The 26,495-nt window shown below is 40.4% G+C and overlaps 1 protein-coding gene across 1 annotated transcript in view; it reads right to left on the bottom strand.

Annotated features, from left to right (window-relative positions):
- Positions 1 to 26,495, bottom strand: part of golph3a (golgi phosphoprotein 3a) — a 111,114-nt gene that overhangs the window by 11,666 nt on the left and 72,953 nt on the right. Inside the window, exons 2-3 of the mRNA XM_072251767.1 lie at positions 25,654 to 25,785; positions 12,871 to 12,985 (exon numbers count right to left, since the gene is read on the bottom strand). Of these exons, the coding sequence (XP_072107868.1) occupies positions 12,871 to 12,985; positions 25,654 to 25,785 (247 nt within the window). The remainder of the gene's footprint in view (positions 1 to 12,870; positions 12,986 to 25,653; positions 25,786 to 26,495) is intronic.

The following is a 26,495-nucleotide window of genomic DNA, read 5'->3' as shown; positions in this document are numbered from 1 at the left end:
TACATTTAAAAAAGTAATCCAAAAAGATATACTATTTTCTGCCCATATTTTATGGTTATTTACAGTGTTTAAATTGATTTTAATTCATATTTGGTAAGTTACAATGCAACAGCTTTACTTCAAATGGGGCATGCACTGAAATTTCCATTTTGCAAGAAAGCTTTCATCCAAACACTCTCCAGGATCACCTTTATAACTTACATTATGAGAAAAATATAGAAAAATCCATTGCCACATTTTATGTCTGATTTATCAGAGGGATAGTTTGTGCTTTTATGATAATGGACTGCTTGATATAGTACAAAAGAATATTGGATAAGGGTCAAAACTTACTAGCAATTTGAAAAATTACAAAGTTTGAGTACAGAGTTAATTGGGGCACATCAGAACTAGTACATTTTGCCCCTATTAAGTGGCTGCCCCAATTAGCCGAAGTTTCATGGAAATAGTTAAAGGTATTAAAAAAGACAAACTATTGTTTAACTGAGTAACAAATTATGTATTTAACTGAATTACAGAACGAGTCAGAACAATACCAATCCTACTATAGCACTATGAAACTCTGCATTAGTTCCTAATAGTTATCAATGATGGAATACAATGTACAAGAGGTGATTGATAAGTTTGTGGCCCAAGGTAGAAGGAGTCGATTTTAGAAAACCTAGCACATTTATTTTTCAACATAGTCCTCTCCTACATGTACACACTTAGTCTAGCGGTTGTGGAGCATACAGATCCATTCTTTGTAGAAGTGGTCCACAGCAGGGGTGATTGATAAGTTCCCGGCCTAAGGTAGAAGGGAGATGAATTATTAACTTCAAACTTTCTGCATTATCACTCAAAGAATGGAACTGCACGTGCATGTAACAAGAACGTCTTGGACCTCCAGGTGGTCCACAGCAGGTGTGATTGATAAGTTCGTGGCCTAAGGTAGAAGGAGATTAGTTACACACATCAAAGTTGCTGGTGAACGCAGCAGGCCAGGCAGCATCTCTAGGAAGAGGTACAGTCGACGTTTCGGGCCGAGACCCTTTGTCAGGATTAACTGAAAGAAGAGCTAGTAAGAGATTTGAAAGTGGGAGGGGGAGGGGGAGATCCAAAATGATAGGAGAAGACAGGAGGGGGAGGGATGGAGCCAAGAGCTGGCAAGTCCGAGTCAAAATGTGGTTGAAAAGTTGAAGAACCTACACTGAAGTTTAAATCTTCTCTTCGATGGGAGTTCAGTGAAACCATCTCTCACTGCTCCCCATATGTAATTTCTTCAGCTCTTCAACCTTTCGACCACATTTTGACTCAGACTCACCAGCTCTTGGTTCCATCCCTCCCCCTCCTGTCTTCTCCTATCATTTTGGATCTCCCCCTCCCCCTCTCAAATCTCTGACTAGGTCTTCTTTCAGTTAATCCTGACGAAGGGTCTCGGCCCAAAATGTCGACTGTACCTCTTCCTAGAGATGCTGCCTGGCCTGCTGCATTCACCAGCAAATTTGATGTGTGTTGCTTGAATTTCCAGCATCTGCCGAATTCCTTGTGTTTGAGGAGATGAGTTATACAGCTCTCATTACATGCACGTGCAGTTCAGCTCTTTGAGTGAAAATGCAGAAACTTTGAAGATAATAACTCATCTCCTTCTACCTTAGGCCATGAACTTATTAATCACCCCTGCTGTGGACCACTTCTGGAGGTCCAAGACGCCGACTTCCACAAAGAAGGGATCCGTATGCTCCACGACCACTGGATGACGTATGTAAATGTAGCAAAAAATAAAATGTGCTAGGTTTTCTAAAATTGACTCCTTCTACCTTAGGCCACAAACTTATCAATCACTCCTCGTATGCTACCATGTTCTTTTAATTGACTGTAAATGAACAAAATCAGCACAGACACCAAGTGCAGATAATGGACTGACTTCATGCTTTCAACAATTGCATTCTCCAAATCTTCATTTTCCAAGATGATTGTCAATGCCTTCAAATTCTTCATAGTTCCTAAATTGTTAAAGTAGTTAAATTGTTTCATTTTCACTCCCAGATGTTCTGGCATGTTAAAGCCTGAATGCTTGAAACCCATAGTGAGCAAAACAGTTTTGATTTGTCTTACTGCTTATTTCTTGCCAACTATCAGTGCCAAAATTCACTGCTTTTTGAACACGCACACACACAAAGCATAGTGTCCCAAAAAAAACGAAGGGAATCCCACCTATTTTCTCAATTACTTTTTGTTCTTTAAGAGTTGCCCAAAATAAACGGCTGCCCCGAATAATTGATGGCCCAATTAACCATAATACACAATATTATTCCGAATTAGCAGAACTGTTGTCTTCCTGCCACAATTTTGATACATGAAGTTTTCAAGTCATTTAATTGTTCCGAAACAAAAGTTTGAGCCTAATAATCGATAAATATGTACCCGGTGACAAGTCAAAACATGTATCGTTCAATTTATTGTTTGATTCTGAATGCTACTGATAAACCGAGTGCAAAGAAATATGCCTTGAATCTGGATCTTATTATACATATGTTCCTTACACATATATTTTAAAAAACGCCATGTCCTCACAAAGTATGTCTGGGAAGAGTTTAAACCATATTGGCTGAAGAATAAGCAACAGCACCTATAACCAAATAAAATAACTACAAATGTTTGTATTATAAAAGACTGTATTATGTATAAGGTACACAATGGATGTTTGTTCTCGAATGCCCCCAGAATAGGAAGTTGCTCTGTTATTGGTAGAAGTAGAGTATGTGAGATAATGAGAAAACAAGGGTGGGATTAGATGTGTGTGCACAAAGACGCAAAGAATGGCGACTGAGATTTGAGCCATTAAGTGTGGGAATGTAATGTTTTGGTGATAACTAAATACATGACTCAGAGAAAAAAAAACAAAAAACTGGTCTCCTTATATTCCTGGAAACACAGATGAAAAACAAGTGTTACATTAGATCTGATTGCGGTAACATAGAGCCTTTAGCAAACAAGGGCAGAATCCATCACATTGAAGTTAACAAGCAAAAAGTAAGCAAATGTATTACTGGTATATTCTATTGACTACTAATCAACAAGAATGAGATAGAAGAGAAAATAAGCAAGTGAATCTGTAGATATGTGCAAGAACTGAATAACAGTAATAGTGGGTTACATCAGTTACCCCAATATTGACTGAGATGAGAAGTGGAATTTCTGATGTGTGCAGGAGAGCTTCCTTGATTACTCTAATTTCACCTCAACAGAGAAGGAGACATTACTACATCTGCTCCTGAGGAGTAAGGAGAGCCAAAACACGGTTTGTGTGTGTTAAGTGTAAGGACATGCTCGTAAAAACCACAGGATCCTGTTAAAGAGTACAGATCATGGAAGTTTTTAAAGACAGAAGGGCTCTTCTCATGAGCAGATGATTCAAAAACTAGGGGAGCACAAATTCAAATAATGGATAGAAGACAGTAGAAGCCAGAAGAGAAATGTTTGCACTCCATAAGTAATTATGATCCAATACTCACTGCCTATAAGGGTGGTCTAAACAATCACTGCTTTCAAAAAAGAATCAGGTAGGTGATTCAGGGAAAATAATATAGAGCATAGGCAAAGAGCTTGAGAATGGGGCTGAATAAATTGCTCTACATGAAGCCGGCATGAAGCAAATAATCTCCTGTATCATGAAAAAGTCCATAATTCTATGAATCAAAGCAGGCTTTGTGCAAGTGAATTACTTTTTAAAATTAAAAAGCATTTATTTCACAACTGCAATACCCCAGTAGGAATTGGTGATTTATTTTCAATTGAATTGCTTACACTTACTGTGTAAAGTTTGAGTTTAGAAAAACAGTTCAAGTTAAACATTTCAAAAGCCTCATGAGAATTTATTTTCTGTTAATACTTAATTCAGGTTGGTTAACTAACTCCCACGAAAAGCTACTCTAAGTTAGTAAGTTAATTCTGTAAAAAAAATCCTATTCTGTTTTAGGTCTTTTTATTTCCTCTAACAGTCATAATTCATTGCTGGCACTTAAAAGTAAATTTTCTGGATGGAACTTAAAAAGAATCCACATTCTAAGACAAAACATTGCTAAGTTCCAACTTATCCCTATGTGTCACTCAGACGAACAAATATAGGAGCCTTATTGATCTTTCTTCCTTTTATTATCATGGAGTGCAAAATCAATCCAAACAGCTGTAGGAAGAGCCAGAATTTAAAGCAGTATTTGATCTCATTTCAATTAGAACATTATAAAAACTCTCACCACAACATGCTGCTCTTGGGTTTCTTTTGTGCAATAAAAAAAAACATTATTTCATAAATAGAATGCACAAAAAAATTAAAATCAGATCTTTATAAGAAGCAAAAGATATTCAAGTGATGGATTCAAGTTGAGAATAATTAACAGTTCCATTTTTGGTTGCCACAGTCATGAGCCAAATGGCCTGTTTCTGTACATTAAATGTTATGATTCCTATAAAATCATCATGAAGTTTAGTCTCTGATTCAGGTCACATACATTCATGCTTTTAATCTAAAAACAGTCAATATACAGATTTTGGTGGTAAGCAAATATCTGAATGTAGATGATTGGAGGTAGTGGTGGGTGTTGTGCCTTCTTGCACTGTCACCCCTACAGGGCCTTCAGCGGCTACAGATTAAAAAGCTAAATTATGCTGACCAATCAGAAAAAGGAACCTTCACTTGTCATTTATGAAGGTCTGTGATTGTCCACACTGTGATCTACTTACACCTTCCTATAGCAGATTTCAAAAGGGAGGTGGTGCCACATTAAAACTGACAGATACTGAGATCAATGGCAGAGGCAGTGATGAAATATTTGCCACTGGTCTTGGATTTTCAAGTGTAAACTAAGGGTTGATAAGTCAGCCAAAACGGAATGGCAGTGCAGACTTAAAATTTTGGTCATTGTTAGCAATAAAAAGACATGAGAATCTTGGAAATAAACTTGATCATCTGGCCTTACAAATCAAGCCAAAAGTAAAATATTTAAGTGTTATTATTGATTGAGCCAAATTTCAAATCACACGTTAACCATATTATTAAGACTGCGTTTTCATTTAAGGAACACTCCGCGAGTTTGATTTCTTATAACATCTCAAGATGCCAAAAAATTGAAACACTCTTTTGTTTTTAGCTGATTAGACTACTGTAATGTCCTCTTTTCAGGACTGCCTAAGAAAGACATAAATTGGCTGTAGTTTGTTCAAAATGCAGCAAGAATCTTAATCAAAAAAAGAAAATCTGAGTACATTTCGCCAGTTTTGACATAATTACGCTAGCTGCCTTTGTCCTTTAAGATCAATTTTTAAATGCTCTCAATTGTATATAATGCTCCAAATAATCCAGTGTGTTTCGGGGAGTCTATCCCCTTACAGTACCTATAAAATGTAATCATACCTGCCCCCCCACCTTGGAAGTTTTCATGTTTTATTGTTTTACAACATTGAATCAGAGTGGATTTAATTTGGCTTTTTTGACACTGATCAACAGAAAAAAACTCTTCCACGTCAAAGTGAAAACAGATCTCTACAAAGTTATCTATATTAATTAGATACAAAACACAAAATAATTGAGTGCATAAGTATTTCCCCCCATCCCTTTTAATAAGACACACTATATCAGCACTGTGAAGCCAACTGGTTTTAGAAGTCACATAATTAGTTAAGTGGAGATCCGATTTTGGAGACCTATGTGTAATCAAGATGTTTCCACTGACTGTAGTAAAAATACCCCTGTATCTGGAAGGTCTAACTGCCGGCGAGTCAGTATCCTGGCAAAAACTATGCCATGAAGACAAAAGAACACTTGAAGCAACTCTGTGAAAAGATTATTGAAAAGCACAAGTCAGAAGATGGATATAAGAAAATTTCCAAGTGACTGAATATCCCTTGGAGTACAGTTAAGTCAATTATCAAGAAATGGAAAGAATATGGCACAGCGGTTAAAATGCCTAGAGCAGGGCATCCTCAAAAACTGAGTGACTGTGCAAGAAGGGGTCTAGTGAGAGAAGCCACCAAGAGAGCTATGACAATTCTGGAGGAGTTACAAGCTTCACTGGCTGAGAAGGGAGAGACTGTGTATACAACATTTGCTGCCTGGGTGCTTTACTAGTTGCAGCCTTATGGGAGAGTGGCAAAGAGTGGCAGAGCATAAAAAAATCACAAGAAATCTCAGCTAGAGTTTGCCAGAAGGCATGTGGGATGCTCTGAAGTCAGCTGGAAGAAGGTCCTATGGTCTGATGAACCGAAATTGAACTTTGTGGCCATCAGACTAAATACTACGTTTGGCATAAGCCAAACGCGGCACATCATCAAAAACACACCATCCCTATCGTGAAGAATGGTGGTAGTTGCATCATATTATGGGGATGTTCTCTGCAGCAGGCCCCAGAAGGCTTGTGAAGGTAGAGGGTAAAATGACTGCGGCAAAGATTTGTTTTCCAGCAAGACAATGACCCCAAGTATAAAGCCAAAGCTACATAGGAATGGGTTAAAAACAACAGCTAATGCCCTGGAGTGGCCAAGTCAGAGTCCAGACCTCAATCCAATTGAGAATTTCTGGCTGGATTTGAAAGGGGTTGTTCACTCACGATCCCCATGCAATCTGACAGAGCTTGAGCAGTTTTGTAAAGAAGGAGGAAAAATTGCAGTCCCCAGATGATTGACTTGAAGGGGGTGAATACTTATGCAATCAATTATTTTTGTGTTTTATATTTGTAATTAATTTAGATCACATTGTAGAGCTCTGTTTTCACTTTGACACGAAAGAATCTTATTCTGTTGATCAGTGTTGAGAAAGCCAAATTAAATCCACTATGTTTCAATGTTGTAAAACAATAAAATATGAAAACTATTGGGGGGGGGAATACTTTTTTAAGGGACTGTACAACCCTAATCATAATCTTAGACCTGCGGATACTGGTTTGCTTAAGTGTTCAGACAGCCAAGCATACAAGTATTGATGATACAGACTTTTGCTCTTATGCACCAATGCACCAAAAATCTGGAATATTCTACTGACTGAGATACGCCAGGCTAGAACTGTGGAACATTTCAAAACATTTCTAAAATTTCTACCTTTTAAAATTTGGCTTACTTACAGGGTTACTTAATGCCTGCTGATGTTGATTATATTTATATAATTTGAAATATTCAATTACATTTTACTTCATATATTTGTCTTTACTTAACGATTTTTAATTTTGTCATGTATTTTTTTATGACTATTGATTTTTCTTAACAAACTATGTAAAGCACTTTCAGCCTGCATCTTAATGTATGAAAGGTGTTAAATAATGTTACTACTATTTCTATTAATGGACTGAATGGCCTAATTCTGCTCCTACACCTCAATGTATGCACGTACATATTTAAAAGTCAGGACTAACAGGCTCCGCGACGACTTCTTCTACCAGGCCATCAGACTGATGAACTCACACTGATTTGAGTGTACTCTATATTACATTGACTGCTCTATTTATTATGAATTACTGTGATTGCACATTGCACATTTAGACGGAGACGTAACATAAAGATTTTTACTCCTCATGTATGTGAAGGATGTAAGAAATAAAGTCAATTCAATTCAAAAATTATTTATTGAGATACAGCGCAGTGTAGGGCCCTTCCAGCTGCCCTGCCCAGTAACCCTTGATTTAACCCTGTCCTAATCACAGGGCAATTTACAACGACCAATTAACCTCCAACTGGTATCCCTTTGAATTGTGCGAGGAAACTGGAGCAGCCGGAGGAAACCCATATGTCAATGGGCAGAATGTACAAACTCCTTACATGCAGTGACAGCAATTGAACCTGTGTCGCTGATACTGTAAAGCATTGTATTAACTGTTATGCTATTGTGCCGCCCTTACGGTCCAAGAATGTGTTTCTACTTACAGTATTTACAAAGCCACCTAGAAATATCACAAACGTATTAAAAGAGTGACAAAGTTACAAAGACAAAAAGCAAAACATAAAACTACCTGAGAACTAAAACTAGTCAGTGGCTTTCAAAAAAAAAGATATACTTTGGAATAAAGCAATCAGAAAATTAGATTAGAAAGCACTATTTTCTTCATGATTTTAGTCTCAATCCCATTGCTGTTGGAGACTATAATGGTGAAGTATTTCCCCATTATATACTCCAACTAATGCCACTTGATAGCATGGTCACCAAAGTTTACTTCAGTTAATTGAGTTTAAATTCATTCAACTTCTCATATGGTCAGAATACTTCCCAAAAAACTGATGAATAAAAATAACAAATTTTTCCTTTTATAACTTCCGAGGAACACTCCGCATTTAGAAAACCAGCCTAAATAATAAAGTATATAGTCATTATTAATGGCAGAATTGCCACAACTCATTGTAAACTATCAAACTTATGTGCAGAGTTATGATGATGCTAGAGAGCCGCTTTATCAAGCTCATCTATGGAAACAGCTTAATTTCTACCTTTAATGTCTCTTCTTTCCCTTTTCAAGGTGGATGGGGTTCTGTCAGTGCCCTTGATCTGCAGCTGCACTCAAACTGTTGTTCCTTATGGTGATGGGTCCCACTCACTGATCAGTCTTTTTTGATATTCCAAGGGTGCAGCCTAGAAGACGAGCACACTTTCAGGGTTCTGGGGCTCCACGGCCCTGTGGACGGGCTGACTCCTGACTGGCATCACTGACTAAAGCATCGCGGGAGAAAATGGAATATCAGGAACAGCGGATCAGCTGTTGGAGGTTTCGGTACTCAGCAAATCGCTCTCTCTTGGTGGGGGAGAGTTTGCTGTCGATTCTCAAGTTAAACAACTTGAAAAAAAGCGATGCGGCAGACTTCGATGCTAGTTTGTAATTGTTTTGAATTAAGTGAAACACGCATCTTCAGTATTAATGCTGAGATGGTGTCCAGTCCCAAAACCTTTGCTGTACCCAGTTCTCTCAGTTTTTCCTTGGTGTGAATTAAATTGGCAAAAGATGGTGAATGGTGAAGATCTCAGAAGGAAGGCAAGGATTATCCACTCAGCACTTCTGACTGAACATGGTCACAATGATTTCAGGTCTTGAGAATGTGGATGTCCTTAGAGACGCCACTTCCTATTAGCTATTTAGTTATCCACTGCCATTCACAACTAGATGGGGCAGGATTTCAGAGTTTCAGCCAGCCCTGCTAATGACAAGATCACTTGAGGGTTGTACAGCAGCATAGCAGTTAGTATAATGTTATGCACTAGATATAATATCAGGTTTCAATTCCTGCCACTGTCTGCAAAGAGTTTCTACATTCTCCCCATGACTGTGAGGGTTTCACACATTCCAAGGACAGATGAGTTAGGGTTAGTCAGTTGTGGGCACGCTATGTTGGCGCCGGAAGCAGTACGATATTTGCAGGCTGCCTCCTTGAACTGCGTTGGTTGTTGATGCCAACGATGCATTTCACTGTATGTTTCAACATACATGTGACAATTTGTAGTTGCTAATAAAAGGATTGTATGGCAAAAGTAGGAGTAAATAGGTATTCTTGACAGAAATGTACTGAGTCTTTAAATGCAATGTGCATCTTGGACTTCAAGAAGGAAAATTATTCAAAACAAGATTTGTTTATAGGCAAAAGATCTGAGGAGTTTCTTTGGTATTTTGTGAGGATACTCTCGGCTAACAGTCAATGTATTGGTGTTATTGTGTATTTTGAGGCAAAAAGGAATACAAGGAGGAAAAAGCGTTATGAGCAGAACAACATTCACAAGGTGGATCACAGCAGAGTGAAACTGTAATATAAACCACACAACCTTCAGTAAGTTAGGTTGGAATCTTGCAGGTAGAAATAATCCCATTAATTCTAATCAATTTTTCTCTCAAAATGCATCTTAGTGAAATAGTATCATTTGTGCAATCCATCAATTTCTATGAATCTAATTAAAAAGATCACAAAGAACATCTTCCAATAAACTGGCTTATGGTGACACCATGTGGACACAACTGCAAATGCAGAGTACTGTGCAAACAAAATCTCATTTACAATAACAAATGTGATTAATATACAGTGCTTTTAAAGTATAAATATCTTTATACAGTGCTTTTAGAGTGCAAAATATCCCCAGGAAATCCACAGCAATGCCAATAAACCTAACAAGACATACGAAGAGAGGTAAATAAAGAGAAAGGTTAAATGAGGGAGTTATAAAGAACTTGGGACAATTAAAGGCATGACCATTAATGGCAGAAAGAAAAACAAAGGGTGAAATCTAAGAAGTCAGAACAGGATAGTAGAGAACCTTGGTTTTCAAGAGACATTGAGGCCCTGGTTAAGAGAGAAAAAAAGGAGGTGCATAGCAGGTATAGGCAAGTAGGAACAAATGAGCTGCTTATGCAGTATAAAAATGCAAGAGAGCACTTAAGAAAGAAATCAGGAAGGCTAAAAGAAGGCATGGATTTGCTTTAGAAGACAAGGTGAAGGAGAATCCTGAGGGATTCTACAGATAGGTTAAGTGCAAAAGGATTGCAAGGGACAATATTGGTCCTCTGGAAGACCAGAATGGCAATCCATTTGTGGAGTCAAAATCGATGGGGGAGATCTTAAATTAATTCTTTACATCTGTATTTACTCAGGAGACTGATACAGAGTCTATAGAAGTGAGGCAAAGTGTCATCAACTTCATTGACCCTGTACAAACTACAGAGGAGCAGGTGTGTACTACCCTGAGGCATATCAGAGTGGAAAATCCCCAGGGCCTGACAAGGTGTTCCCTCGGACTCTAAGGGACGGAAGAGTGCAGAATTTGCCGAGGTCCGAGCAGATATTTAAAACATCCTTAGCAGCAAGAGAGGTATCAGAGGATTGGAGGATAGCTAATGTTGTTCTGTTGTTTAAAAAAGGAAATTATAGGCCAGTGAGCCTGACATCAGTTGTGGGGAAGTTATTAGAGAGGGTATTCTAATGGAGCAGATATATACATATTTGGATAGACATGAAATGATTAAGGTTAGTCAGCATGGCTTCGTGCATGGTAGGTCATGTCTAATTTTTCTGAGGAAGTTACCAGGAAAGAGGATGAAGGCAAGGCAGTGGATGTTCTCAACATGGACTTCAGTACGGCATCTGACAAGGTCCTGCATGGTCAAGAAGGTTCACACGCTTGGCATTCAGGATGAAGTAGTAAATTCGATTAGACATTGGCTTTGTGTGAGAAGCCAGAGAGTAGCAGCAGAGGGTTGCCTTTCGGACTGGAGGCCTGCAACTAGTGGTGTGCTGCAGGAATCAGTGCAGGGTCCTTTGATGTTTGTCATCTATATCAATGATCTAGGTGATAATGGTTAACTGGATCAGCAAATTTGCAGATGACACCAAGACTGGGGGTGCAATGGACAGTGAAGAAGACTATGATGGCTTGGAGAGAGATTTGCATCACTGGAAAAATGGGGTGAAAAATGGCAGGTGGAATTTAATGCAGGCAAGTATTTTTTGCACTTTGGTAGGACCATCCTGGGTAGGTTTTACGCAGTGAATGCTGCTTGGTTGGACCAAGTCAGGTCATTTGTGATATTGACCCCAAGAAACTTAAAGCTTTTGACCTGTTCCACTTGCGCACCACCGATGTAAATTGGGTCGTGCGGTCTGCTACTCCTTCTGAAGTCAACAACCAATTCCTTCGTCTTGCTGACGTTGAGGGATAGGTTATTGTCTTCACACCATGCCACCAGGTTCTTAATTTCCTCTATGTACTCAAACTCATCATTACCCGAGATATGGCCTACAATTGTTGTGTCATCAGCAAACTTATATATTGAGTTCGATGGAAACTTGGCTACACAATCATGGGTGTACAGTGAGTACAGCAGGGGGCTGAGTACACAGCCTTGTGGGGCACCGGTGCTCAGAGTGATTGTAGAGGAGAGCTTGTCCCTTATTTTTACAGCCTGTGTCCAGTCTGTGAGGAAGTTGAAGATCCAGCTGCAGATCTGAGTGCTAAGGCACTGAGGAGTGTGGTAAAACAAAGGGATCTGGGAATACAGGTCCATAACTCACTGAAAGTGATGTCAGAGGTAGGACAGGTTGCAAAGAAAGCTTTTAGCACATTGGCGTTTGTAAATCAATGTACTGAGTACAGGAGATGGGATGTTAAGTTGTATATGATGTTGCTGTGTCTTGGACATCCAGGTGGTCCACAGCAGGGGTGATTGATAAGTTCGTGGCCTTAGGTAGAAGGTGATGAGTTATACAGCTCTTGTTACATTTTATATATATGTATATATATATAAAATACACACACACACACACACGCGGTAAATGCAAGCAGGTTTTTTTCGACTGAGGTTGGGTGGGACTACCAGAGGCCATGGGTTAAGGGTGAAATGTGAGAAGTTTAAGGGGAACATGAAGGGAAATTTCTTCACCAAGAGGGTTGTAAGAGTGTGAAGTGAGCTGCTAGTAGAAGGGGTGTATGCGAACTCGATTTCAACACTTAAGAGAAGTTTGCATAGGTACATGGATGGTAGGGGTATGTGGGGGGGTGGGGGGAGTCTTATGGCCCCAGTGCAGGTTGATGGGGTAGGCAGCTTAAATGGTTTTAGCATGGACTAAATGGGCAGAAGGGCCTGCTTCTGTGCTGTACTTCTCTGTGACTCTGTCAGGACAGGACCCAGGACATGAGAGGTATGAAGAAGCACATCTGCTAGCAGTGCAGTCACTCTCAGTTTGTGCGAGACAATAGAAGTTCATCTCCATGGATAGATTGCACTTAAACAAAAATGCTGTTTGCATTATAAAAATGATGCATTAAAAATAATACAATATTTGAAATGACTGGTTTGCATTTTTATCGATTTGGTTTTACATTAGTGCCCTCAGGTTGTGCTCCATCCTGTGATTTTCGTTTTGCCCACTCACCGCTGAGAAGTTCAATCCAGCTCTGCACCGCTTCCGGAGGTTGTGTTTCCTTAATATGTTTCAGGGCTTCATCAAGCAATACATCTCCAGTAGGGGTATCTGACTTACAGATAACCTAAAAGAGTCGAACAAACAAGCTTTCTTTAAAATTTAAATTTAAAAGCGCTTGCGTGATTAAATGACAATTAACATCCACCAAAGCAAATGCTCTTCCCTAGATAATGCAAAGTTCTGATGGGATGATTTCAAGAGATGGCGTCTCCTGCAGCACTCTGAGAAAAAAAATGATTTGTCAAATATAGACACAGATGGCTGCCTGATAATATGGTAGTGTAGGGGCTTCACAGGCAAGTCTGTTATTGCCTCATCCACCATCCAACTGTTTATACAGTTCCAAGTTATCAATAACTAAAGAAGGAGCAAGGTGGCTGGTGTAACATTGCAATAAACTCTGGCAGAAACAGCAATCTTGATGCAGACCTGACAAACTGATTTACTTTGAGTACATGGAAAAGGTGATTATTATCCAATAAGCCACAAGGAGATTAAGGGGACACCATTTTATGGAAAAATTAATTAACATTTTCTACATGAATCCACACAATGCAATAATAAATTACATATTCTTATTGATGAGTAATGATACACTGGTTATGAGGATCTCTCTAGGAGAGCAAAGAAAGATTGCTGGCACATTTAACCTAACAAGATACTGAACCATTGTCTGACAATGCCTTTCAATTCAGATAATTAAAGTATTGTACACTCATTAACAACAAGCATACCATCACTTAACCAGCCTCATATATTAAAGAACTAAAGGGTTGGAGAGGAAATTAAGGAAATAATTATTAGTCAAAAAACTGTACTAGAGGAATAGTTGACTTAGATACTTGGCTTTAAAGATTAGTATTTTCCAAACTTCTATAGATTCTGAAATTGTTGCCTATGAATTGAAAGGTAGCAAATATGAGCCTACTATTTCAGAAGGAAGGGGGAAAGAAGCACAAAAGTACCAACTGTTAACCCAATTGTGAGGAAATAACTAATCATTCATTCTGTAATGCATTTATAAACATGAAATCTATACTTTTGGATATACTACCAGAGTATTCTGACCCCCTCTACTCTATTCTGCAGTTCAATATGATCAGGTCTGATATGACCCAGGTCTCAGTCCGTCTTTTGTGCTAGCTCCCCTCCTTTCAAAGATGTATCCAATTCTTCTTTAAAAACATCCAATGATCATGCCTCCATTAGCATCCAGGGCAGAAAATTACAGAGATTCAAAGTTCAAAGTAAACTTATGACCCATGCATATACAACTCAGATTCATTTTCTTGCAGGCATACTCAGTAAATCCATAATAGAAAAATAACCATAATAGAATCAATGAAAGACCACACCAACTTGTGCAAAAGGCAACTGTTCAAATATATAAAAAAAGAAATAATATTGAAAAATAATCAATAAATATTGAGGGCAAAAGATGAAAAGTCCTTGAAAATGAGTCCCACTGTAATTTGCCTTTCACCACAATAGGTGTGCAGTGGATGCAATCTCACTGGTCCTTCAGGCAGCCTGGGATCATCAGGACAATATTAATACTTATGTCAGGATGTGGTATCTCCAAAAGCTGGGCCTTTGTATCTCACTCTGCAACTGAATCCTCAGCTTCCTCACTGGAAGACCACCATCTGTGTGGACAGGAAATAACGTCTCTACCTCACTGACAATCAACACTGGTGCAGCTCCAGGTTGTGTGTTTAGCCCACTGCTCTACTCTCTCTATACCCAGGACTGCATGGCTAGATACTGCTCAAATGCATCTATAAGTTTGATATAGGTGTCCCCCACTTTTCGAATGTTCGCTTTACGAAACCTCATTGTTACGAAAGACCTACATTAATTCCGTTTTCACTAACAGGTGTTTTCACTGTTATGAAAAAAGGCAGTGCGCGCCCCGAGCAGCCGCTCTCCCCCGGATTCGGAACGGTATTCTCGCCGGCATTGCTTAAACACGTGCCTGTGAGCAGCCCTTTGCAAGATGAGTTCTAAGGTATCAGAAAAGCCTAAAAGAGCTCGTAAGAGTGTTACACTTAGCGTAAAACTAGACATAATTAAGCGTTTTGATCGTGGTGAACGAAGTAAAGACAAAGTGAGTTTGGCTTGTGGAAGTTGACGAAGATGACGTTGAAGAGGTTTTGGCATCCCATGACCAAGAACTGATAGATGAAGAGCTGATGCAGTTGGAAGAGGGAAGGATAACAATTGAAACCAAATGAGTAATGATAAAGTACAACTTTAATTTTGAAAGGGTACGTTGGTTTAGCGCATACAGTATTTGCAAGATGGTTTGAGTCCTTTCAAAGAACTGTATAATCTAAAAATGCACGAGGCTAAGCAGTCAAGCAAGCCTTCCACATCAGTCACAGCAGACGACAAACCTCGACCTTCGACATCGAGGCAGGCAGAGATAGGAGAAGATGACCTGCCTACCCTCATGGAAACAAACGACGATGAGATGACACCTCAGTGTCCCAGCACCCCAACCCCAGGCCGCGGACAGATACCGATTCGCGGAGAATGCAGCGGTAGCCAGGAGGCACACAGCACATCTTTAAGAAAAAAGCCGAAATAAACATGCTAATTAATTAAGTGCCGCCCGGCATGTAATAGTCGGCCCAGATCAGAGGCAATTGTCGATTGATCGGCTGTGTATTTTTACGTGTTATTTGGGGTGATTTGGCAGCTTCATAGCTTAGGTTACTGCAGAGCGCTTGCACCATGTTTTTGCCGAGAGCGCTTGCGTGAGATTTTCGTTACGGAGAACAGTTCAGGCAATGATTGTGGAAAAGTATTTCAACTTTATATAGGCTGTGTATTTATCATATCGTTCCTGCTTTTACTATATATTACTGTTATTTTAGGTTTTATGTGTTATTTGGCATGATTTGGTAGGTTATTTTTGGGTCTGCGAACGCTCACAAAATTTTCCCATATAAATAAATGGTAATTGCTTCTTTGCTTTATGACATCCCGGCTTACGAACCGTTTCATAGGAACGCTCTACCTTTGGATGGCGGGGGAACCCTGTAATGGCAAAATTTCAGATGCTGTTGAAGTGGTGTACGAGAGCGAGATATATCAGCAGGTTGAGTGCTGTTGCAGCAACAACCTTGTGTTCAACGTCAGTATATGCAAACAATTGATGATGGACTTTAGGAAAGGTAAGACAAGGGAACATACACCAGTTTTCATAGAGAGATCAGAAGTGGAAAGGGTGAGCAATTTTAAGTTCCTGGGTGTCAATATCTCTGAGAATCTATCCTGGGCCCAACGTATTGATGCAGCTACAAAGAAGGCACAATGATGGCTATATTTCATTAGGATGATTTAATACGTCATCAAAGACACTTGCAAACTTCTACAGATGTATCGTGTAATTTATAATTTTTTGTAATTATGTATTACGTTGTACTGCTGCTGCAAAAACAACAAATCAGATTAGATGAGATTATTAGATTATGAAGACACTCAGTCCTCGTTTATTGTCATTTAGAAATTCATGCAACCATTAAGAAATGATACAATGTTCCTCCAGAGTGATATCACAAAAAAACAAGACAAACCAAAGACTAACACTGACAAGACCACATAATTATAACATATAGTTACAGCAGTGCAAAGCAATACCATAATTTGATAAAGAGCAGACTATGGGATCGGTAAAAAAAAGTCTCAAAGTTCCGATCGATTCCCGATAGTCCCCGATAGCAGGCGGCAAAAGAGAGAAACTCTCTCTGCCATAAACCACCGGGCACCGACAACTGTCAATGCATGGAAGCACCCGACCACAGCTGACTCTGAGTCCGCCTGAAAACTTCGAGCCTCCAACCAGCCCTTCGACATCGAGCACCATCTCTGCCGAGCACTTCGACCCCGTCCCGGCCGCCCAGCAACAAGCAAAGCCGAGGATTTGGGGCCTTCCCCTCCGGAGATTCTGGATCACACAGTAACAGCGGCAGCGAAAAAGGCATTTCACAAGTTTCTCCAGCTGTTCCTCCGTTCTCTCATGTCTGTCTCCATCAAATCAGGATTGTGCACGGCACCCTACTTGACAGATTAAAGATATCATTCACCGGAGTGGCTGCGCAAGCTACGTCGCGCCGCCATCTTCTCCTCCTCATGACATGTGCCAGTAAGGGTGATATTAAACCTGATTCTGATTCCATAGGTTGTGGGGACATTTCAAAGATGGGGCAAGTGAAGATCACCTTCTGCAACAAGAAATTTCTGCACACCTCTATTTTAAATGACTGCTGACTTATCTTGTAACTATTCCCCCTTGTTGAAGCTCTTCCACTTGTGAACCATCTCAACATCTCCCTTCCATGCCTGCTTAGGAGTCTCTAAATTTTGACAAAAATCAAACCTCATTCATTTAAACATCAAATGCAAGTACAGAATACTAGTCCTGCCCCTGCTAAAGAGAAACCCATTTGATCTGAACAGTCCCACTTTTCCTAGAAATAATCCAAATGGCCCTTCTGAATTTTGCACCAGTCAAGGCATTCATCAGCATTATTCTTTTATTCCTACACTGACTGAGTTGTTGATTACTACATTTGATACCTCTTTCTTAACTACTTAAAATCTGTATGAAAGACTCATCCTTTTTCATACCCATATAACCAGTACAACATCTAACAGTTCATCTTATCCCTCCAATCTGTAATGTCAATTGAATTGACTTTATTTCTTATATCCTTCACATACATGAGGAATAAAAATCTTTACGTTACATCTCTGTCTAAATGTGCAATCACAGTAAGTTATAATGAACAGAACAGTCGATGTAGCATAGAAATACATTCAAATCAGCGCGAGTTAATCAATCTGATGGCCTGGTGGAAAAAGCAGTCCTGGAGCCTGTTAGTCCTGGCTTTTATGCTGTTGTACTGTTTCCTGGACAGTAGCAGCTGGAATAGATTGTGGTTAGGGTGACTTGGGTCCCCAATAATCCTTCGGGCCCCTTTTTCACGTCTTTCTAAATGTCCTGAATCATGGGAAGTTCACAACTATAGATGTGCTGGACTGTCCGTACCACTCTCTGCAGAATTCTGAGATTAAGGGAGATACAGTTCCCATACCAGGTAGTGGTGCAGCCAGTCAGGATGCTCTCAATTGTGCCCCTGTTGAAAGTTCTTAGGAATTGTGTGCCCATACCAAGCTTCCTCAACAGTCTGAGATGAAAGAAATAAATGTTTGTCTAATTCCCTAACTACAGTTAATGTGATGCTATTACAGCTAGGGGTGCCGGAGCTCTGAGTTCAGTCCTGGCGCCTTCCGTAAGGAGTCTCTGTACATCCTCCCCGTGGAATGCACAGGTTTTCCATGGTCGCTCCAGTTTCCTCCCACAATCCAAAGACATACCAGGGAGGTTAATTGGACATTGTAAATTGTCCCCTGATTGGGTCAGGGTTAAATCAGGGTTGTTAGGGTTGCTGGGCAGCATGGCTCGAAAAGCTGGAAGGGCCTATTCCGTGCTATATCTTTAAATAAAATAAAGTAATTAATACTTTCTTGACCTAGTAAGTTGGCAGTGGACTTAAACGAAGAAGAGGTATGTTGCAATTTAATTGGAAATTGCAATTTTAATTCAAAAAATTACATTTTATCTGCAGTAGAGTTAGTTACAAGATAGTATATATACCTCCAATTAATAGGAATGCTATAGAGGAAGTTGGAAGGCCAGTGTATAATTTAATTAATTTAATTTCATCATTATCTTACTCTGCCTCATTCTTCTCCCACGTAAGGCCATAAGATATAGGGGCCGAATTAGGCCATTTGGCCCATTGAGTCTGCTCCGCCATTTCATCATGGCTGATGCACTTTCTTCTCAGTCCCAATTGTCTAGCTCCTTCAATTCCCTGTATCCCTCCATGCCCTGACTGATCAAGAATCTATCAACCTCTGCCTTAAGTATACCCAATGTCTTGGCCTCGACACCTACCTGTGGCAATAAGTTTCACTCTCTGACTAAAAAAAATTTCTCATCTCTATTCTAAATGGACATATCTCTTCTGAAACTGTGTCCTCTGGCCTCAGACTCCCCCACGACAGGAAACTTCCTCTCCATTGAGGCCTTTCAACGTCTGATAGGATTCAATGAGATGCCCCCTTCATTCTTCTGAATTCCAATGAATATAGGCCCAGAGCCATCAAACATCTTGAACAGTCCCAATAACACCCAACGCATGTTTGAGGAATAGTACTTTGAGGAATAGTGCACCTTTCAAGACTCAATGTTGAATTTAACAATTTCAGGTAATTTCTACTGTAAGCTGCCTATACTATCAATTCAGCTTTTCTCTCTCCAGAGACATAACCTGATCAGTTGGGTATTTGAGCATTAGTCTTTTGGTTTCAGGTGTTAGACACTGTTCTAACTGGCATTTCACAGTTTTGCCATGTCCTGTTATTCATTTTCTCTAATAATCCACATTAATCTAGCAATCAAATGACTCCATAAATGGTGTGACAACATCAGCAATCCTGGCTTTACCATATCAGATATATTCTTCTTCTTCTATCCATGCCTCATGAATCTTCTCTGCAACTTAATACTAACTTTCCTCTAGTTCTGATGAAAGCTTTCCAACCTGGAACAAAAATTCCAATTCTCTACACCAATGATGACAGGCTGAACATTTCCAACATCTTCTGTTTTTATTTCTAATTTCCAGAATCTACATCTTTTTGATTTTAAATGCTAATTGCTACGTTGCTTGCGTAGATCCAGTATTAATAAACAGCAAGATTTTATTACTTAAACACGATACATACACAGTCTGCGGAGCGAGAGATCACAGAGCGAGTTGCAGACAGTTCCTAGTGGATTTTACGTGCCAGCTTTAAGAACAGGGTGGTGCCTATCAGGAAGTGCATGCAACTTCAGCTGTTGATTGACAAGGTCAAAAAACTGCTGCTACAGCTAGATGCACTCAGGACCATCTGGGAGGCTGAAAACTGTATAGAGGAGTCTTTTACTGAGGCGGTCACATCCAGAGTGCAGGCTCCAGATAGTTAATGGGTGACCGACAGGAGAAGCAAGGGGAGCAAGCAGTCACTGCGGGTTTCCCCTGTAGCCATTCCCCTCTGCAACATGTATACTCCCTTTGGATACTGCTGGGGGTAGGGGGTGGGGGGGAAATGACCTATCAGGGCACAGCAGCAGCAACCAGGCCAGTAGCACTGTGGCTCAGCAGGGAAGCGTAAAGACAGGAAGAGCAGTAGTGAGGATGTTTGATAATTAGGGGACAGACAGCAGAGAAGCTAGGATGGTATGTTGCCTCCCAGCAACGAGGGTCCAAGATACAGAAGATTCTGAAGAGGGAGGGTAAGCAGCCAGAGGCACCAATGAACAGGGCCTCCAAGGTAGTAATCTCTGGATTACTCCCAGCACCACATGCTAGTCAGGGCAGGAATATGATGATAACACAGAGAATGAGTGGCTGAGGAAGTGGTGCAGGGGGCAGAGTTTCAGATTTCTGGATTATTGGGATCTCTTCTGGGGAACATATGACCTGTACAAAAAGGATGGGTTACACCTGAACCCAAGGGGGATCGATATCCTTTCAGGCAGGTTTGCTGTTGGAGCAGGTTTAAACCAAGTTGACAGGAGGATGGGAACTGTAGTGATAGGGCCAAGGATGGGACAGTTGGTATACAAGTTGAAGCAGTGTGTAGTTAGACTGTGAGGGAAACAAAGGCAGATAGATGATCGAGAAAAATTACAGTCAGTGGGATGAGGTGAACTGTAACATGGACAGAATCAAAAAGGGTGATGAATACAGCTTTGAAGGTGTAATATTTGAATGCACACAATATACAGAACAAGGTAGATGAACTAGTAGCGCAGTAATAGATATGCAAGTATGTGAGCATTACTGAGATGTGGCTGAAAGAAGAGCTTAACATTCAAGAATACACACTGTATCAAAAGGACAGGCAGGTAGGCAGAAGGGGATGGGATAGCTCTGTTGGTAAAAAAATGAAATCAAATCCTTAGAAAAAGGTGACATACGATTGAAAGATGTAGAATCTTTGTGGGTAGAATTAAGAAACTACAAGGGTAATGAGACCCTGTTGGGAGTTGTATACAGGCCCCCAAACGGTAGAAAAGATGTGGAGTTTCTGGGAGCAATTTGGAAGGCACAGGATGGATACATCCCAAAGGTGAAGAAGTATTCTAAAGGGAGGTTGAGGCAACCATGGTAGACAAGGGAAGTCAAAGGCCAGCATAAAAGGAAAAGAGAGGGCAGATAATATAGCACAAAAATAATAGTGGCAAGGTAGAGGATTGGAAAGCATTTAAAAACCAACAGGACGCAACTTAAAAAAGATGAAATATGAAGAAAAGCTAGGCAATAATATCAAAGAGGATACTAGATGTTTTTTCAGATTCAGTACTGTGCGAAAGTCTTACAGGTGTCCCCCCGCTTTTCGAATGTTCGCTTTACGAAACCTCACTGTTACGAAAGACCTACATTAGTACCCTGTTTTCGCTTTCAGAAGGTGTTTTCACTGTTACGAAAAGAATTCAGCGCGCAATAAAAAATTCAGCGCCTGAAAAAAAGCAGCGCGCACCCAGAGCAGCCGCTCTCCCCGGATTCAGAACGGCATTCTCGCCAGCATTGCTTTAACACGTGCCTGTGAGCAGTCGTTTGCAAGATGAGTTCTATGGTGTCGGAAAAGCCTGAAAGAGTTTGTAAGGGTGTTACACTTAGCGTAAAACTAGACATAATTAAGCCTTTCAATCGTGGTGAACAAAGCAAGGACAAAATGAGTTTGGCCTGTGGAAGCTGACGAAGATGATGTTGAAGAGGTTTTAGCATCCCATGACCAAGAACTGATAGATGAAGAGCTGATGCAATTGGAAGAGGAGAGGATAACAATCGAAACCGAATGAGTAATGATAAAGTACGACTTTAATTTTGAAAGGGTACGTAGGTTTAGGGGATATTTGCAAGATTCTTTGAGTCCTTACAAAGAACTGTATGATAGAAAAATGTGCGAGGCTCAGCAGAAAAGCAAGCCTTCCACATTAGCCACAGCAGACGACGAAACTCGACCTTCGACATCGAAGCGGGCAGTTATAGGAGAAGATGAGCTGCCTGCCCTGATTGACGATGAGATGACACCCTCGTGTCCCACCACCCTAACACCCAGGCCCCGGAGAGATACTGTACCGATCCGCGAAGAATGCAGCAGTAGCCGGGAGGCACACAGCACATCTTTAAGAAAAAAGCCAAAATAAACATGCTAATTAATTACGTGTCCGGCAGCATGTAATTAATTAGCATGTTTATTTCGGCTTTTTTCTTAAAGATGTGCTGGGTGCGTCCCGGCTACCGCTGGACCCCTGCGTGCTTCGTGCCAATGTACCAGTTGGTGGCTCGGAGGGTGGGGGCCACTGCACCACCCAGCCTGCGACGACTCAGCCTAACACACCATCATCAGTGTGTTCTGTGCTGTCCCGATTCCGGTAAGTGATACTACACTGTACATATATTATTTCTATTTTGTATTGGCTGTGTATTTTTACGTGTTATTTGGTATGATTTGGCAGCTTCATAGTTTAAAGATTACTGGAGAGCGCTTGCGCCGTGTTTTTGCCAACAGCGCTTGCGTGAGATTTTCTGCTGACAGTGCTTGCGTGAGATTTTCGCTACGGAGATCTGTGCCAGCAATGATTGTGGAAAAGTATTTCTACTTTATATAGGCTGTGTATTTATCATATCATTCTTGCTTTTACTATATGTTACTGTTATTTTAGGTTTTATGTGTTATTTGGCATGATTTGGTAGGCTATTTTTGGGTCTGCGAATGCTCACAAAATTTTCCAATATAAATAAATGGGAATTGCTTCTTCGCTTTATGACATTTCCGCTTATGAACCGTTTCATAGGAACGCTCTACCTTCGGATGGCAGGGGAAACCTGTATATACATTATCTCTAGGATACCTGAAACTTTTGCACAGTTCTGTATTTGTCCACGTAGAGTGGAGAGGAGAGCAAATTTGTAAATCTGGCGGGAACAAAGTATGTTAGGAATGGCGACGGTGGAATGCTGTGGGAAGGGTGTAGGACAGGTGGCAAAAGAGTGCCGGGGCGGGGGTGTTGGGGGTGCAGACATACCCAGTCCCGAGACACCAGGCAAGGCTACTGGATTCCAAACAATTGCTTTACTGATCATTACAAAATGCCTCTGGATACTTCCTGCTCCCTCCCCTTTCCCCAACCATGATTCCCCTCTCCTTGCCCCATTACCATTTTTAGTCCACAAAAGAAACCCATATCAGAATCAGGTTTATCATCACTCACATATGTCTTGTTTTTTTTTTTGCAGCAGTAGAGTGCAATACATAAAATTACCATAATACTGCGCAAAAGTCTTAGGCTCCTTAGCCATATACCGTATATGTGGCTAAGACTTCTGCACCGCACTGTATATAACGAGTAAAAGAGAGGTGAGAGTGTGTATTAGACCACTGGAAAATTGAGAGGTAGTAATGAGCGACAGAGAAATGGTGGACAAACTTAATAAGTAGTTTGCATCAGTCTTCACTATGACAGAGACTAGCAGTAGGCCAGAAATTCAAGGGTGTTAGGGGACAGAAGTGAGTGTAGTTGCTATTATTAAGGAGAAGATGCTTGGGAAGCTGAATAGTAAGTCACCTGGACCAGATAGGCAGGAGAATGGGGTTGACAGGGATAATAAATGGGGTTGAGAGGGATGAAAAAGATCCTGAGAGGCATAATATGATTAGGAATAGTCAGCATGGCTTTGTCAAAGGCAGATCGTGCCTTATAAACCTGACTGAATTTTTTGAGGATGTGACTAAACACACTGATGAAGGAACAGCAGTAGATGTAGTGTATATGGATTTCAGCAAGGCATTTGATAAGGTACCCCATGCAAAGCTTATTGAGGAAGTAAGGAGGCATGGGATCCAAGGGGACCTTGCTTTACGGATCCAGAATTGGCTTGCCCACAGAAGGCAAAGAGTGTTGTAGATGGGTCATATTCTGCATGGAGGTTGGTGACCAGTGGTGTGCCTCAGGGATCTGTTCTGGAACCCCTTCTTCTTGTGATTTTATAAATGACCTGGATGAGGAAGTGGAGGGATGGGTTAGTAAATTTGCTGATGACATAAAGGTTGGGGGTGTTGCGGATAGTGTGGAGAGCTGTCAGAGGTTACAGCGGAACATCAATAGGATGCAAAACTGGACTGAGAAGTGGCAGATGGAGTTCAACCCAGATAATTGTGAGGTGGTTCATTGTGGTAGGCAGAAAATAGTATTAATGGTAAGACTCTTGGCAGTGTGGAGGGTCAGAGGGATCTTGGGGTCTGAGTCCATAGGATACTCAAAGCTGCTGTGCAGATTGACTCTGTGGTTAAGAAGGCATACAGTGCATTGGCCTTCATCAACCGTGGGATTGAGTTTAAGAGCCAAGGGGTAATGTTGGAGCTGTATAGGACCCTGGTCAGACCCCACTTGGAGTACAGTGCTTAGTTCTGGTCACCTCACTACAGGAAGGATGTGGAAACTATAGAAAAGGTGCAGAGGAGATTTACAAGAATGTTGACTGGACTGGGGCGCGTGCCTTAAAAGTAAAGCTTGAGTAAACTCGGCCTTTTCTCCTTGGAGTGATGAACAGAGGTGACCTGATATAAGTGTATAAGATGATGACAGGCATTGATCATGTGTATAGTCAGAGGCTTTTTCCCAGGGCTGAAATGACTAACATGAGAGGGCAGTTTTAAGGTGCTTGGGAGTAGGTGCAGAGGAGATGTCAGAGGTAAGCTTTTATTTTACACAGGGAGTGGTGAGTGCATGGAATGGGCTACCGGTGACAATGGTGGAGGAGGATAAGATAGGGTCTTTTAAGAGACTCCCGGATAGGTACATGGAGTTTAGAAAAATAGAGGGCTATTGGCCACCCTAGGTAATTTCTAAAGTACATGTTCAGCACAGCATTGTGGGCCGAAGGGCCTGTATTAGAAACCATAGAACCATAGAAAAACTACAGCACAGAAACAGGCCTTTTGGCCCTTCTTGGCTGCGCCGAACCATTTTCTGCCTAGTCCCACTGACCTGCACATGGACCATATCCCTCCATACACCTCCCACGCATGTATCTATCCAATTTATTCTTAAATGTTAAAAAAAGAACCCGCACTTGCTACCTCGTCTGACAGCTCATTCCATACTCCCACCACTCTCTGTGTGAAGAAGCCCCTCCCCCAATGTTCCCTTTAAACTTTTCCCCCCTCACCCTTAACCCATGTCCTCTGGTTTTTTTTCTCCCCTTGCCTCAGCGGAAAAAGCCTGCTTGCATTCACTGTATATTGTGCATATTGTATATTGTGTACTGTATATTGTGCACTGCATACACAGCACATTCATATTGTGCTGTAGGTTTTCTATGTTTCTAAATCATCCATAATAGAATAGTGGAGCAGACTCAATGGGCCGGGTGGATTCTGCTCTTGAGTTTTATTGTCGAAATATATTTCTCAAGAACAAGATTGTTCAGAATACAAACTTGTTTTTATGAGAAAGTACAAATTCAGCTTCAGGTAGCAATTGCTGTAACTCAAAAGATGCAAAGATTAAAATATTTCATTTAGTAGGCTGCAATCGTATAACTAGTTAATTTTTCCTTTTATGAAACAAACAATTTAACTTCTCATTGTTACGGTTCTTACCTTCCTTGTTAGTAAACTTTTGCGTCTCATGCCAAAAGACTCCAGTTGCAAGCGTCCCCTTAGTGCTAGTTCAATCAGCATGCATCCACGCAACCCAGAGGAGATGCAATCATTCCAAAATGATGTATAACCCTGCATGGAAAAACAAAGATTTACATTTATTAAGCACTCTACACATCCTTCTTAGAATATCCTAGCGCACTTTCAGCCAATGAATTAGCTGTGGTTGTTCAATATTTTATTTCATTATTCAATATGACAATGACTAGATAATTTGGTTTTCCAATAATTGTTTATTGGTTAATAAATATTGGCCAGGTACTGAACTAATAATGAAAAACAAGGAGCTGGCAGATGAATGAAACTATTATTTTGCTGCGGTCTTCACTAAGAATGTGCAAGTTATCACCATAAATAGGAATAGGAAGAGGGATGAACTCCAGAAAGTACCAGGACAATATCACTGACTAAACTGCTGGAGCTGTAGGCTGGTATCTCTGGGTAATGATAGACTTTATCCTTAGGTTTTAAAGGGAATAACCAGTGAGATAATTAATATACTGGTATTAACTTCCCTTAATTTACCAGATTTGAAAAAGTTACAGTATATTACAGTGGAAAATAGCAAACGTGACTTATTTTAAAGGAGAGAGAGAAAGCAAGAAACTATGAGCCATTTAGCTTAATATCTGTGATGTTACAAATGGTAGAAGCCATCACTAAAGATATGATGCATCTTTAGAGATGGCTTCTATTTAAAATTGTTCAAGATAAATGTTCAAAGTCAACTGATTTTATAGACACAATAATGTGTTTGATTTATTTATTGGATTTCTGTTGAA

Source organism: Mobula birostris, chromosome 3 (genome assembly GCF_030028105.1).
Source record: "Mobula birostris isolate sMobBir1 chromosome 3, sMobBir1.hap1, whole genome shotgun sequence".
NCBI classification, from domain to species: Eukaryota; Metazoa; Chordata; class Chondrichthyes; order Myliobatiformes; family Myliobatidae; genus Mobula; species Mobula birostris.
This window is presented reverse-complemented; position numbering and strand designations above follow the sequence as displayed.